The sequence below is a fragment of the Mobula birostris genome, chromosome 2, assembly GCF_030028105.1.
Source record: "Mobula birostris isolate sMobBir1 chromosome 2, sMobBir1.hap1, whole genome shotgun sequence".
NCBI lineage: Eukaryota > Metazoa > Chordata > Chondrichthyes > Myliobatiformes > Myliobatidae > Mobula > Mobula birostris.
In genome coordinates, this window is record NC_092371.1 from 34,251,331 (window position 1) to 34,268,456 (window position 17,126).

At 41.8% G+C, this 17,126-nt stretch overlaps 1 protein-coding gene across 1 annotated transcript in view; it reads left to right on the forward strand.

Moving 5' to 3' along the window:
• LOC140208209 (uncharacterized) overlaps positions 1-17,126 on the forward strand; it is a 152,036-nt gene that overhangs the window by 42,194 nt on the left and 92,716 nt on the right. Inside the window, exons 3-6 of the mRNA XM_072276719.1 lie at positions 6,040-6,114; positions 7,319-7,492; positions 8,168-8,325; positions 13,171-13,347. Coding sequence (XP_072132820.1) covers positions 6,040-6,114; positions 7,319-7,492; positions 8,168-8,325; positions 13,171-13,347 — 584 coding nt within the window. The remainder of the gene's footprint in view (positions 1-6,039; positions 6,115-7,318; positions 7,493-8,167; positions 8,326-13,170; positions 13,348-17,126) is intronic.

The window sequence follows — 17,126 nt, forward strand, 5'->3', positions numbered from 1 at the left end:
TTCAGTTTTTCCACCTCATTTAAACTCGCGATAGTCATCTTCAGGTTCCTTTCAAGCGTCCGCCTCCCCTTTCTGAGATCTGTCCATTTCTTCACCTCCTCGGGAGTGTAGTCAAACTCCCCTCCCTGGGCTCTCAGTTTTCTGTTGGCCTTAGTCAGAACACTTCCTTGATCTTCCCTAACTTGTAAGTCTTCCAATCTTTTCTGAATCGATATTTTGAGTTTTTGCCAATCCCTTTGAAGGTGGGTCATTGCTTCTTCTCGTTGGATTAATTCATCAGTACATGACCACAGTGCCGGCTCGGAATTCCGTTGCTCCTTCTCCAGGTTGACGGGCGTGAATTCTAAGTCTGCAATGGTCGTCCCACAAGTGCAGCTCTCAGTCTCCGGCCGGCATTTCTGAGCACTCAGTTCAGCAGTGCAAATCGCCTCTCTCCCCTGTGTCTCATCCAGATTGACGACCTGGGTTTCCATCCCCTGGTCTACCACCATCTGTTCCAACACCAGGAAGTTCAAGGGGTATGTCGGGTCAATTTTCTCACATGGCACCAAGCTCCTCCAGCCAAAACCTCCTCCACATTTGACACTTCGCTTCTGTCGCCCGGGCTCAGCCGTTCGCCTCGCCTCATAGTCCCCCCAGGCGAATCCAAGCTCTAGGTGGTCAACCACATATACCAAAACTCCACACACCTTCATTTCTCCCATGGTCTTCCTCTTGCCCCGAGGGAAGGATGCAGGGGCTCCGGATATGCCCTTGGGCATCTTTTCGGATCGGAAGAATCCTAGGGAACTAATAACGGCCATCTTCGGCTCGACAGCCGCACATCTCGGGATCTGACAACATCCACTCCTCAGATCCAGCACATTAAACCATGTCACATATTCCACACACATGCTGCCTCCATCTTCCACGGCGGCAGGGTCCAGTTGCCCCAACCTCTCTCTCACTGAGATGTCTTCAGCAGTCAACTCCCCTTCCTCGTGGTAGTTCGGAGCACGTACTAAGAGGGTCTTACCCTCAGCTACTTTCCCCAGGCCGTACCACTTAAATTCAGTACCGGCTTAAGGCTGCTACAGACGTCCTCAGAAGCAACTCGACACGCTGGGTGCCCAGACAATGCCCCCATGAACTCCAGGGTCATTAACCAATCATCGTCTTCTGGATAACTACTGCCACTAGTACCCAAAGTCTCCAGTGCCCTTGCGGTTGTCAAGGATAAATATTCACACACCGGTTGTAAAACGAACTGTACGACAACTTGATCTGTGCCCCAGGGTCGAGGATGGCTTTAGCATCGCTTCCCTATAACAACACCCTGGGGCGTGGTCCCTCCAAGCCTTCAGGAATAGAGTCTTTTCCTTTCAGAAGTTCATTGGTACATTGCTGGGAACGTGCTTCCCCAGAGACCCCAAGCTGTTCCCCCACTGGCCCTCCACTAAGTTTCCCAACACCTCTCTGATCAGCTGAACAACTGATCCCCTGAAATGATCCCCCTGGCACTGCAAGCAATTTAGCCGCCCTCCTAGCCAAAGAAGACACACTGAAAACTTTCCCCCCCTCTTTCAAATAACTGACAGCTATCACTACAGTGTAAGTGAAGCTGACAGCTCTAACACAATCACCAGCCCGCCTACTTAAACTTTCAACCAATCCCTGTCGCTCTCCCTCAACTGAGCACTGCTACTCATCTAACAACTGAGAGATCCGCTCCGCCCACGTCTCACACGCCTCCGCCCCTCTTGGGGCGGACACTATCCCAAGTGCCAGGCGGAGCCTGCCATAGCTAGAACGTTTATTCACAGGCCCTACCTCCAAATCAGACCACTCTTTCCTCTCTTCCAACAGCATGGACAACCCCTGATTTCCACCTCCAACTCGTCAATGCTAGCCTGAACTCGAACAAAGACCTCACCCACCACGCATACAGCAACAACCAGCAAATAACCCACAGAGACACACATTACTGATTTAAAAAGGGCAACCACACAGTGTACCAGTAGATTCAATTCCGGACGAAAGCCTTCAATGTAGCCCCCTGGCCACCCTGACGGTCGCTCGGCTTGCTGTCGTCTAGGGAATCAGCCCTCGGCCCCGCCAAACTGGGTAATAAGTTTGTCTGGATGCTGTGTGATGTACCCCACCCCACCCAAATAACAGACAATACACCAGAAACGATTAAATGATTTACAGTTTATAGATATTACTGGAACTAGATAATTAATAGAGAATAAAATATAAAAGGAAAATAAAAGGTGCCACACTTATCAAAGTTCAACCACTTTGTGCACAAACAGTTGGAGCTCAGAACCCTTCTTCTTCACCCTGCGACCCCTCGGACCACCTCGACCGGCTGCTTGGGACCAACAATGGTGGTCGACCAGACGCTCCACACGAGTCCGTCTCCGTCTCCCCTCCTCACCGAATGCCCAGCTCAGGGTCCGACCCCGTTAGTGGACTCACAGCACCTGGTCCATTCCCTGTCTCTTTCTCCCGCCTTCTGCCTCCAAAACCCCGCGCATACAAATCTTTCAGATACACCAAAATCATAACAACACCCTCTTGTCACCTCCTAACCCAAAACAAGCTGTACCACAAAAACTTTCTCAGCGTTTAACATAACAAAGAAGCATACCCAAGTATAACATAACAAAGAAGCCATTTTAATTAGCCTACGCAGTAAAAGACGAAATCCCCTTACACGTACATATGCCATTAGCAATGTTTCGTTGTTTCATACAATTGACTCATCCAGTTGTATCCCAAATTCTGTTTTTTTGTAGCTCTGTGCATAGTTGATACTCAATGTCACATTTCATCAATATGACAAGCTACAGAGTTATTACTAACAACACACATCAAAGTTGCTGGTGAACGCAGCAGGCCAGGCAGCATCTCTAGGAAGAGGTGCAGTCGACGTTTCAGACCGAGACCCTTCGTCAGGACTAACTGAAGGAAGAGTGAGTAAGGGATTTGAAAGTAGGAGGGGGAGGGAGAGATCCAAAATGATAGGAGAAGACAGGAGGGGGAGGGATAGAGCCAAGAGCTGGACAGGTGATAGGCAAAAGGGGATACGAGAGGATCATGGGACAGGAGGTTCGGGAAGAAAGACAAGGGGGGGGACCCAGATGATGGGCAAGAGGTATATTCAGAGGGACAGAGGGAGAAAAAGGAGAGTGAGAGAAAGAATGTGTGCATAAATATAAGTAACAGATGGGGTACGAGGGGGAGGTGGGGCCCTAGCAGAAGTTAGAGAAGTCGATGTTCATGCCATCAGGTTGGAGGCTACCCAGATGGAATATAAGGTGTTGTTCCTCCAACCTGAGTGTGGCTTCATCTTTACAGTAGAGGAGGCCGTGGATAGACATGTCAGAATGGGATGTGGAATTAAAATGTGTGGCCACTGGGAGATCCTGCTTTCTCTGGTGGACAGAGTGTAGATGTTCAGCAAAGCGGTCTCCCAGTCTGCGTCGGGTCTCGCCAATATATAAAAGGCCACATCGGGAGCACCGGACGCAGTATATCACCCCAGTTGACTCACAGGTGAAGTGTCGCCTCACCTGGAAGGACTGTTTGGGGTCCTGAATGGTGGTAAGGGAGGAAGTGTAAGGGCATGTGTAGCACTTGTTCCGCTTACATGGATAAGTGCCAGGAGGGAGATCAGTGGGGAGGGATGGGGGGGACAAATGGACAAGGGAGTTGCGTAAGGAGCGATCCCTGCGGAATGCAGAGAGAGGGGGGGAGGGAAAGATGTGCTTAGTGGTGGGATCCCGTTGGAGGTGGCGGAAGTTACGGAGAATAATATGTTGGACCCGGAGGCTGGTGGGGTGGTAGGTGAGGACCAGGGGAACCCTATTCCTAGTGGGGAGGCGGGAGGATGGAGTGAGAGCAGATGTACGGGAGGCCGGAGGATGGAGTGAGAGCAGATGTACGTGACATGGGGGAGATGCGTTTACTAGCAGAGTTGATAGTGGAGGAAGGGAAGCCCCTTTCTTTAAAAAAGGAAGACATCTCCCTCGTGATAGTGGAGGAAGGGAAACCCCTTTCTTTAAAAAAGGAAGATATCTCCCTCGTGATAGTGGAGGAAGGGAAGCCCCTTTCTTTAATGATCTCCCAGTGGCCACACATTTTAATTCCACATCCCATTCCCATTCTGACATGTCTATCCACGGCCTCCTCTACTATAAAGATGAAGCCACACTCAGGTTGGAGGAACAACACCTTATATTCCGTCTGGGTAGCCTCCAACCTGATGGCATGAACATCGACTTCTCTAACTTACGCTAAGGCCCCACCTCCCCCTCGTACCCCATCTGTTACTTATTTTTATGCACACATTCTTTCTCTCACTCTCCTTCTGTCCCTCTGAATATACCCCTTGCCCATCCTCTGGGTCCCCCCCCCCCTTGTCTTTCTTCCCGGACCTCCTGTCCCATGATCCTCTCGTATCCCCTTTTGCCTATCACCTGTCCAGCTCTTGGCTCTATCCCTCCCCCTCCTGTCTTCTCCTATCATTTTGGATCTCCCTCTCCCCCTCCAACTTTCAAATCCCTTACTCACTCTTCCTTCAGTTAGTCCTGACGAAGGGTCTCAGCCTGAAACGTCGACTGTACCTCTTCCTAGAGATGCTGCCTGGCCTGCTGCGTTCACCAGCAACTTTGATGTGTGTTGCTTGAATTTCCAGCATCTGCAGAATTCCTGTTGTTAGAGTTATTATTAAGAGGAATTGATTTTAAAATACTGGCATCCATTTTGAAGACAGTGGTGAGCATTTCTGATACAGCAGGCATTATTAATCTCTCACCAATTGTATGAGATTTTCCACACTTTGCTATCATTTTGGAAATGTTATAAGAAGCTATGAGACCACCAACAAGGTCACTTTTAGCTTCCTTGGCAAACGACTCAAGTGTGCAACACTTCTCGAATATTTCTTTCTTCTTCTGGAACTGAATAATATCATAAGTAGCCTTTTCAGGGTGTTGTTTACGGAAGTTGTTCCTGCAATCTTAATGGCTTCATTAGACTGTAAAGTATTACAAATAAGTTACATGGGAGTTGCTGATCTGATAAGAATGGAATAAACCCATAATCCAAGTATGTAACATTATATTGATGCACTTTCCGTAGTTTCTGTTTTTTTAGCAGGTGTAAAATTCAACACCTCACTGCCTTCAGACTCATAGAGATTACTCTGTACATATTTACCCACCATTAATAGGGATAAATTAAAATAAAATATTAACATAAATTGGATGTTGACAGTGATAGCGAGTTGACATGGATGAACAATGTAGCAGCACACAAAGGAACTGCAACGCAAAGATGAAGACGATCACAACAGTGAAAATTACATTGACAAGGATTCTGATTGGAATCTGAATGTTAGTTGGGATAGAGCTGGTGTCTGGCAAGCTACCTTCATACTATTCCAGTTAGCATGATTGACCTATAGCATAAGGTCTCATAATCCCAAAAATGTTTCTTGACTGCACATATGAAGCCAAAATTGCTTTGAATACTTCAAGAGGAATCCTTGGGGTTGGCAATGTTCACTGATTGGCTCTATTTCACCATTTTGGTTCCAGGCAGCACTTGATTATTGCATGACCTGTTTTCCCTAGATCTGTAGAGAAAGTTGAGAGTGTGTACTTGAATTACCAACTGCTATATTGCATGAACTCATTCCATGTTGTGAGTCTAGCGGAACTGTTGGGCACACTGGTTGCTAATTTATGCATCCCCAATAATGTCTGTTTGGTTGGTAGGTTTGGATGAGATTGCTGAGTTTCAGAAGCACTGTAATGTTGACTGCTCATTGCTTGCATAGCTGTGGTTCTCCTTGTATTCCAGTGCCTCATCCTTTTTTTGGAAGTGCCTGCTCTACTAATGGTCCGGCAGGTTTTGTGCCTCAAGTTAGGAAGCTGCCTTCTGCCACCTCCCAAGAATCTTGAATGCACCCCGGACGACTTCTATTTCCCCTAATGCCCCCTCCCAAGAGCAGTACTGACACACATATCTGCATGTTTCTTTGTCTTTCAGATGCCGGAAAACACATCGTACAATTTTATTGTATATAAGTTCAACCGATACAGATGGCTGAAAAGGGTATTCATGGTAAGTTGAATGAGTTGTTTCTCATTAAATTAAAGATGTCTTGCTTAACGGGGAAAGACCTTCATGAAAATAGTTTGCAGATCTTTGTATCCCATCAGTAAACTTAAAATGATGTAAGGTGGAATCACAAGAGACTGCAGATGCTGGAATCTGGGCAACAAAGATGATGCTGGTGGAACTCAGCAGCCAGGCAGTGTCTATGGAGAGAAATGGACAGTTGTCATCTCGAGCTGCAACCCTTCATTTGGACTAAAAGATGAGTAGAGAGAAAGCCAATATAAAAATGAAAGGAAGGGATGAAGCAAAATTTAGCAAGTGACAGGTGGCTCGAGGTAAGGAGGAGAGATAGGTGAATGGAGGAGGGTGCAAGTGGAAATGACAACAGAGGCTGGGACGTAGATAGTTGGATGTGACAGAAGGTTGCAAGTGCTGGAATCTGATGGGACAGGAAGACGTAGTATGAAATCAAATGAGGGTGATGGGGAGGGGAGGTAGGAGCTATGAGGGAAGAGGGAACCTGATGTAACTTTTGCTGATCTACATTATTGCCACAATTTCATATGCGCATAAATACTGTAGCTGTTGGAACAGGTCAGATGGTGGGTATCTTATGGTAGGTAGCTTACTGCCATACTCCCCATAGCACCTCCACCATCTTCAAAGTACAAGTTAGGACCGCGATGGAATAATTTCCAGATTCCAGGATGAGAGTAGCTAGAACAATACAAAAATCCAGCAACATCCAGGTCAAAGCAATCCACTTGATTGGCAGCCCACACGTTGCACTGAACACTTGCTACCTTCTGCACCAGTGCACAGTGACCACCATGTGTACTATTTACAAGGTGCACTATTTAGAGTTACTTGCCTCTGCTGCTCAGAAAATAGTACTTCTCAAACCTATAACTTCTACCACCAAGAAGGACAAGGACAACACCGCCTGCAACCTTCCCTCTAAATCATGTACCTCCCTAATTTATCTAATTATGGCTTCAGGAGTATGTGTAGGTGGAATTCTGTCCTTAGAACATGGCAGATCTCAGTGGCCATTACTTTGCAAATCTAAGCATCTGGATATATCAGATATATGTAGCTGGCAGCATCGGTTCGGGAAGAGTTTTTGGAAAGAGGATACTTCTTGTCTCCTTTATCTTGCATTGATACTTCTCACCTTTCAACTCATTTCTGTGCATTTCTTTTGCAGATTGATTACAATTCAAAGATGTTGTGCAGCATTGAGAAAGGAATGATTAAAAAACAATTTCCATTTAAATCCATCAAATCCTGTGAGCATCTTGAAGGGAAGAAGTTCAGCATTTCATTTTTAATACACCATGATTATGAACTTGAAGCCACCTCGGCTGAAGATAGAGTAAAGGTAATGATTAGTCTGTTTCCGAGTTGAAGGTTGGTTATTTAAGCAACTTATTTGATGTTGAAATATATATTCCAGATGGTTTATTTTTCCTAGATTATTTAACAGGAATGCATGAATGGAATGCTAGCCAAATATATTCGGTGATTTCTCTCCTGAAAGGGTGGATCAGTTTTCTTATTCCACCCAACAGATGCCTGCTGTCCTTATGGTGATCTGGTATTTTAGCACAATCTGTGCATCGGACACTGCTGAATACTGTGTAGCCAAAGTTCACTAATCAAATCTCGTGGCAAGCTTGTTCATGGATTGGGCCCTTGGGTGTGAACCAAATTGCAAGAATGGGTAACCTGGTTCAGGATGAATGGAAAGTTTCCCCATCAAAATGTGCAGAGGTTTGCTCTGCCCTATTGGTAACTATTAATGTCCAAATGCTGACTTTACCTGGCTATGGATCAGTGAGCAGAAAGATAATGGGAGTTGCTCTTCACTGGGATCTTAGAACTTCCACCAAGCCAATTTAGTAAATCCTATTGTTCTTTATTTTTGAATATCATCTGATATTGAACAAAGTTTGGAAACACCAGAATCTTCTCTATTGTATTGATTGTGGTTAATAATGCAGCTTAATTTGCATTTCATCAACTTAATTTATATTTTTTCAACATTTGGTTACAGATAATCCAGCTTATGAACCAAATTATTCAGAATAATATAAATGAGGCACAGCAGACAAATCAGAGTGGCAATAGTCCTGTACAAAAAGAAACGGGGGTCATAAAAGAAGGACAAATAGAATTACAGACAAGAAGTTTCACTTCAATAAAATGGAACAGGTACAAACTACATTTCAGATCTTTTCCTATTCTCTCATCTGTTATTCTGTGAAAAAACTAAGATTTTCCCTGAAACTTTCTAGTAAGCTTTTTTTTTTCATCTTGTGGTTGTTCTGGTTTGTAAGAGTGTGTAATAGAAGCCGGATTAGGTCATGTGCACCCTTCCATCTGCTTTATGTTTTATTGTTGAAAAATAAATTGATTTTTGCCTGAATGTACATAGAGACTGAGTATCTACAGCTCTCTTGGTTGAAAAAAAATCTAAAGATTCACAGCCTTTTGAGTGAATAAATTTCTCAGCGTTAAATGGCCAGCTATTCTTGAAAGCACAGACTTTAGTTTCAGATTCTTTAACGTCTTCTGTAACCTATATTTACAAGTTCTTAATGATATAAAACCTAATTGGTAATAGACTGCCTTTTTAGTTGAACCTTACCAGTAAACATGTTGTGGTCTATTTCCAAGTAGTGAGCAGTGTTGGGCTTCTGTCATGGTGTGCCTCATCTCTTTGGAGATTTGTATGGGAAACAATGTCAAATTATTATTCATCAGGAATTGATACTAATTTCTATGAAGAATAAACCTTGCTTTGGGAGTTTACATTATGATTTCTAATTTCTTTCCATTAAGTTGACACATTTTTAATTGCACTTGGAATAGCTGTACTTCTGGCCTAAAATCAATGCTGTATAGCAGGTATTAATTATTAGCTAACTATGATCAATAATTCATCGAGATGTCAGACTGAATCACCTTTTATGTATCTTTTTCCTCTCAAAGGTAATGTATCTACTTGTATGATTTCTTGCAACAGCCATATTTCATCAGGCTAATCTGATCTGTTCTCTAGAATTCATCTCTGGTACTGTATGTAGAAATTGTTTCCCTGCAAGCTCACTAAATTTTATTTGTATAATTCTGAAATATTTTAATATATTTGTGAACCTCAACTTGTACAGAAATTGTTTATACCTCTGACAGCATTTGCATTGCTAATTATTTTATTTTAGACTTTTGTTTCAGTGATGTGGGTTTATTTATGATGTTAGTACTTGTCAAACACTGTACTAAAATCCATGTGGACAACATCCACAGCTCTCTACCTTCATCAGTCACTTTTGTCTCCTCCTCAAAAAGTTAGACACAAATTGCCCTGCTGACAAAGCCATACTGACTATCCTAATTAAGCCATTGGTTTCAAAACAGTCATAAATGCTATCGCTAAGAATCTTCTCTGGTAAATTCCCCACCACTAACGTGAGACTTACCAGTCTGTAGTTTCCAGGATTTGCCATAATTTCCCTTCTTAAATAATGGAATAATATTAGTTATACACCACTTCTCTAGCAACTCGTTACAAGTTAGAGAGGACAGGAAAATAATGCTCAAGGCCCCAGCAATCTCATCTCCTGCCTGTCTCAATAATCTGGGGTGTCACCTATTAGGCTCTGAGAATTTAACCACCTTAATGTTCTTTAAATGACCAACACTAACTTCTCCTTTATTTTGAAATACTCTAGCAAATAAACTCCACATTGATCTCCCTTTCCCCACTTCCTCTTCCTTGTTGAGTACCGATGGAAGATACTCATTTAGGACCTCTCCTACATCCTCTGCCTCTAAGTACGTGTTCTCTCCTTTATCACTGAGTGGTCCTATCTGCTCTCTGGTTATCCTTTTACTCTTTTTTAAAAATATAGGATACCATGAGATTCTCTTCAATCCAACTTGCCAAGGACTTTTCATGGACCCTCCTGCCTGTGTTTGACTTTAGTTTCCTAAAACTAACATAAAACTCCTTTCCTTCCTTGACTAAATTCATCACATTTCTCTCAATATCTAAGGTTCTCTTACCTTGTCATCTTGTTATTAGAAACATGTCCCGTACTCTGTGCAGTGGGTCTTTAAACATCCCTCGCATGCTAGATATGAACTTGCCCAAAAACTCTCATTGTTCCCATTAACTATCCTTGGTTCCTACCTAATACTCTCGTAGAAATCATACTTATCCTAGTCTATAGCTTTCTTAAAACCACTAATCTTTAACTGTTCTCCCAGTGAAAGGTTGGTCACTTAGCTCATTATCCAACACCAGGTCCAGTATGGCCCTCTCCTCTTATTAGACTATCTACAAACTGATTTAGGAAGCCTTCATGGATACATGAAATAATTCTGCCCCATCTAAGCATCTGTTTTTCAATGTCCTGGTGGCTATTTGTGGACTCATAGTATAATACCTTCAGAGTGATTCCACCTTTTTTAATGTTTGAGTTCTACCCAGGTAGACTCAGTGGATGAGACTTCCATTATGTTGCCTCTGAGTGTGGCTGTGATATTATCCCTGATTAATGGGTTAACTTCCCTCACCACCCTTATGCCACCTCCTCTATCTTTCCTTGGTTTATAATCTGTTGAGCCAAAATCCATCAGATGTTTTCAGAATGGTAAAATGATTCAAAAGGGAATGATTTCCTTGCAGATCTTATTTTCCTTGGGATATCTTCCCTCACAACTTTCAACTTTGTAGTCAGCTTCTGTCCAAAGTGCACAAGTTGGACTGTCTGGGCAGGAACTTTATTTCAGCCTGTTCTTGCCCCACCAAACTTCCTATCTTCTGTATTTCTTCCTATTTTGAGTCTATTCTTTCTCATTGGAAGGAGATACAGAGTTTATCTTTCATTTCAAAGAAATGAAAGAGTTTACAGTTCAAAGATGAAATATTTAAGGGAAACCTGAAGGGAAACTTCTTCACGCAGAAGGTGGTGCGGGTATGGAATGAGCTGACAAGGGAAGTGGTGGATGCAGGTTCAATTTCAACACTTAAGAGAAGTTTGGATAAGTACATGGATGGGAGTGGTATGGAGGACTATGGCTGGGATGCAGTTTGATGGGACGAGGCAGGTTACCAGTTGAGCATAGACGAGAGGGGTCAAAGGACTTATTTTTGTGCTGTGATACACTATGACTGTTCTACTTCTCTTTCTGCCAAAATTACACGCCCTGCTCAAAGTTTCTGACATTACAGCATCTGTATCTCTCTTTCGTTTCTCTCTTGTTTTCTCCCATACCATCTGGATACATTAATTACCATCATGATGTGCTCCTTCCAAGCCTTTAGTCCCAACCTGCTCTCATCCTCATATTGCCCCTTTCTGGATCTCCCCATGTGCATCTTATGGGACATGTTAACATGAAATGTCCAGCAGAGTTCCAGTGACTCCCACAGTTGTCATGCCCGCATTTCTTTCCATTATGTTTCCTGAAAGGACTCTATCCTGTTCTCCCAGTTCATCCACTTTCATTTTTTTTTGCTCTGGTGACAAATCTATTATCTACCTACTCTGTGAACAATCGTTCTGGCCATTTTCAATCTAAAATGTTAACTCAGTCTAAAATGATTGGAGAGCATGCCTTATGAGAATAGGTTGAATGAACTTGGCCTTTCCTCCTTGGAGCGACGGAGGATGAGAGGTGACCTGATCACGTGTTTTTCCCAGGGCTGAAACGGCTAACATGAAGGGGCATAATACTTAGGTGCTTGGAAATAGTTACGGGGGGATGTCAGAGGTAAGTTTTTCACACAGAGTGGTGGGTGCGTGAAATGCACTGCCAGCGAAGGTGGTAGAGGCAGATACCATAGGGTCTTTTAAGAGACTTAGATAGGTACAGGGAGCTTAGAAAAATAGAGGGCTAGTTTCTAGAGTAGATTACATGGGCAGCACAACACTGTGGGCCGAAGGGCCTGTAATGTGCTGTAGATTTCTTTTCCTATGTTTCTCTTTCCACAAATACTGTCTGACCTGCTGAATGCTTCCAGCATTACAAGGTTTTCATTTGATGAGAAATGGGCCTCAGCCAGGTAATTACACTCATTGGCACATATGAGGTACACCTGCACACCTACTCATTCATGCAAATACATAATCAGCCATTCATATGGCAGCAACTCAAGGCATAAAAGCATGCAGACGCGGTCAAGCAGTTCAGTTGTTGTTCAGACCAAACACGGAAATGGGGGAAGAAATATGAACTAAGTGACTTTGACTGTGGAATGATTATTGATCTCAGAAATTGCTGACCTCACAGGGTTTTCCTGCACAACATTCTCTAGAGTTTACACAAAATGGTGCAAAATTAGAGGCCAGAGGAAATTAGCTGACAGGAAGGTGACAGTAACTGAAATACCACGTGTTACAACAGTGGTGTGCAGAAGGGCATCTCAGAACACACAACCTTGAAGTGGATGGGGCTACAGCAGCAGAAGACCACAAGCATACACCTAGTGACCACTTTATTAGATACAGATGGTAGCTCATAAAGTGACCACTGAGTGTAGATTTGAGGCACAGATCATACACGGATAGTATAACAACTCAAAGATTGTACAGTTCACAACGGACCTTGTGTTCCTTGGATATATTGTTGCAAATGAGTTCGTCCAGAAAGAGAATAATGACTCTCTCGAGGCAAAAAGCTTTTTTAGTTTGTTTGGTGATGAACCAATTTAAGAATTTATGAAAATCCCTTTTAAAAAAAAAAGGCTGTTTGGATACATAGCTTCTACCTTAAGCTTTTCCCAGAGTATTTATCCACTCTAGTAATTCAAAATAAATTAGTTGAAGATCTTTAATTTAATTTAAGCTAAACACTGAATTTGATTCTCCACACTTAAACAGCTTAATCAAATCTGTGGAGCATAAGCTGAATATAATTTTCCAATTGTAAGCTGCTCAGACACTACTGGTTCAGATGGAGATTCCAATATACAAAAAATAATCTGTTGCGTTTAATTTAAAGGAGAAAATTTGCTTCATATTCCATATATTAACTGAATCTTTGTTTCAGATACCACATGCAGCTGTATAAAGGAAAACTTTCTTTCCAGTACCTTGGCGTTGGTGAAGCTGATGAACAGTTGGACTTGCCTCCAAACATCATTTACTTGTCAGATGGTAACACAAGTGTGCACAAGGAAGTGGAAAATGGATCCTTCACCATTATGACAAAGAAAAACTGTTACTTGTAAGTGCTTTCATGTTGTAAGAATAGATCTTTACTAAGTCGGCTGCTGTAATTTTCTTATGCCAGCACATAAAGGGCAATATTCCACTTTGAGCCATGTTTGATTGTACCAAAGCTTGCAATAGAGGATTTTTGTCACATACCCTGTGACAGGTTAAAGAACCAGCAGAAATGGAAAACACTTTGGAGCCTGGTATTGCTGTTAACTAATACTTGTTTAATAGTAACTACACAATACAGTAATAAAATTTTGATATATCAAACAGGTTAGCAATGATTTTATATGTATATATGTGGAAATATAAAAACCAAGCTTCTTCAAACCTAGGGGTAAATGGATACAGTCTTACGGTGATGGGTAAAGTTCAGTTCAGTTCGTAGTATTGAGTTGAGTAGTGATGGAGTGAAAGAGAGGTGTTGTGGTTGTTCGAGTAAGCCGATGCCGTCGATCTTCCTGTTGTCCTCCAAAATCCTTTAGAAGTCACCGAATGTGACCACAACAAAGGGACCATTTTCTGTGGTGGAGTTATCAACCCAGGCGAGGGTTGGACACACTAATAACTTCCCACCGGTCACATCTTTTCCACACTGCGAGAGCCACTGATCGATTCTCCTGATCGATCCTCCAAAAACCCACCTTTCTGTGGGCACAACAAAGCTCATCCAGTGTCCAAAATCATGTGTGTCTGTGTGTCCTATGAAACAAGCAATTACGCTGCTTTAAATACTGTTGTGCTGAACACCAGCTGTCCATCAAGTAGCTCCTCCCTTCTCTCTCTGTAGGAACTCAGAAGCTGGCAGTGTCCTTGCAGAAATTCCAAACAAACTGTGAGCAGTCTTTGCCTCTCTCTCCCTTAATAACAAGGTGTTTGTGCTGTACAGCTCTCTCTCTCTCTTTTTAAAAGCACAGTTCATAAGGGATAATTCAGGATCCCATCACAATTTTTAAATGCATATTCAGAACAGATTTTCAATCCAGAGACCTTGGACCCTTAAGAGTCAGTTAGGAAATCTAGAAATACTGTAAGCACACTACATTTAGGATTTATCTGTCATCAATTTGTTTTCAATTTTTTTCCCGGTCCCTGACAGACTAGTTCTGCCTTCTGAAAAAGAACAGGATTTCTGCACTTACAAGAATATATCCATTAAGGAAATGCAAATCTGTTGCAAAAATTAGAATAGGCTTCTTGGGAATCTAATGGACTTTTCAGGAATTTGTTGTATAGATAGTCAACAGTTATTACGGGTAACTGTTACGCCATTTCAACTAGGCTTCTGTCATATAAATATTATGGATCACATGAAATCTAATCCACACACTGAAGTCTAGTACATCGCTTCTTCTCTAATAAAACTTCTGTCAACTGGTTGTTCCTGTTTTTGATGGACACAGATTAACTGGTGCTTCTTCTTTCCTCAAACTCCACTGAGTTTTCAACTTAATGCTTGTGAAACACAGAAACCCTTCATCATCTTTCAGTTACAGTGCTTTGCAATAAAGCTGGATCTATTTCTCTTCATTATATTGTTTAAAGAATATTTTGTTCAATCTGTAGGTTATCCCTTGTGACAAATAGAGAAATCCTATCTACAATTAAAAAGAGGAATTTAGAGGAGTAGTTTTAAAGCATCTTTTAAAAAAAATATCTTGACTAGCCAGTTTGGTGTACACCTGAATCTCTGAGCTCTATTAGCCCAGAGGAGGTTTGTTTTATTATAAGATACATTAGAAAGCTAGGTTCCTTCTTAAAAAACAGAAAGGTAAACTCATGTGACATACCATATACAATTTGTCATGACTGGGTATTCTTATTCCATCCAATAACAAAAAAACATTTTGTTAACACAAGTGAAATAATCAATCTGGCTGCATTTGAAACTGACAAATCTAGTTTTATTTCATCTTAGTATTCCATAGAAAGATGTCAGTGTATAGCTTTGATTCAGCGGTACCTTTTAATTCTGAGTCAGAAAATTCAAACCCTGTTTTAGAGATAAGTAGACATTGCTCTTCAGCCGTGAGTGTGCGTTGCACGGTCAGGCATTTCACCTGAACTGTGTCCTGTGAGCAGTTCAGACTTTACAATCTGTTTGCCTTTCCTATAAGCTTGCCTCTCTGACTGTTGTCTTTTCTGGTTCTTTATCCTCTATCTTTCTACTTCCTGCCTTTTTCTGTTCTTATATCCTATGCCTTTACTATCTTTTATTGGTGTACATTAAGTATAGTTTTAAAGCAGGCAAGGATCACAATGGCAAAAAAAAAGCAACTGAAATATTGTGTTGCAATTCAGAACACAGAATACAAAGAGAAATCATTTGGGTTATCACTATATGCACCACTCGAATAACATTTGATAGTACTGGTTATCCAGTTGAAGCATATCATTACCTTCCAGAATGTACAAAGGCAAAGTAACAATGGATTGGAAAGGGAAATATTCAGGAGAGTTTTTTTTGGATTAGTGATTATTAGAGATTGAACCTTGACTATTTACTTGTATGTTACCATCTTTAAGTAGATTGTATGGAATGTAATTTATAAAACTTATCCCATCTTTGTTTATTCTTGTACTGAAATATATTGCAGATCACAGTCTGCTTTCTGTAATTCAAGTAGGATGCCATTGAATCCATTATTTCAGTAGATAAGAAATTGTTAAAAGTTTTTGCACAAATATTTGACTCAAAGCCAAAGGAACTGGCAAAATGCTGTATAGTAAAAGTAGTCATGAAATGACTAATAACTGCACCACCTTCAAAATGACATAATTTCCAATGGGAATAAATAAGCAGCTGGCTAGTGAACTTTCTCTATTCCTCTGAATGTGCATCAGCAGAATGAATTCCTACAAATTGCTGAGTTCCTACAAAAGGAGTCCGAGTTTTAAGGATACATTAAGATTGAGTCAAAAGCAAGACTTTAAAAGTTACTTTTGCTGGAAAGAATTTTAAAATTAGTATCTTAGACCATAAGACCATAATATATAGGAGCAGAATTAGGCTATTTGGCCCATCGAGTCTGTTCTGCCATTTCATCATGGCTGATCCAATTTTCCTCTCAGCCCCAATCTCCTGCCTTCTCCCTGTATCCCTTCATGCCCTGACCAAGAATCTGTCAACTTCTGGCTTAAATATACATAAAGCCTTGACCTCCACAGCTGCCTGTGGCAAAGAATTCAACAGATTCACCACTCTCTGGCTAAAAAAATTCCTCCTCATCTTCATTTGCAAAGGATGCCCCTTTATTCTGAGGCTGTGTTCTCTGGTGTTTGAATCTCCCACCATAGGAAACATCCTCTTCGCATCCACTCTATCAAGGTCTTTCACCATTCAATAGGTTTCAATGATGTCACTCCTCATTCTTCTGAGTTCCAGTGAATACAGGCTCAGAGTCATCAAATGCTCTTCATGTGACAAGCCACTCAATCCTAGAATCATTTTTGTGAATCTCCTTTGAACCCTTTCCAATTTTGGTAGACAATTATACTTGGCTTAGGAATTTCTAACCTGTCCTTTCATAAGGCAGGTAGCAATGGTAACACAACAACAAATAGGAAGTATGTTTCTAGCTCTCATTACATCAGGATAAATGCACACAATGCTTTGCTAATTTTCAGTTGAGCTGCACAACTCGGTCTTGGGTTTGTTTACATAGTGTTCAACAGAAGGACACCAAACTAGAGGAAGCTTACTCGTTGTAAATTCCAGCGATTTAGCCAGTTCTCATACTGAAATCGACATAATTTGAAGTGGTTGGGGATGAAGAGGATGAGGAT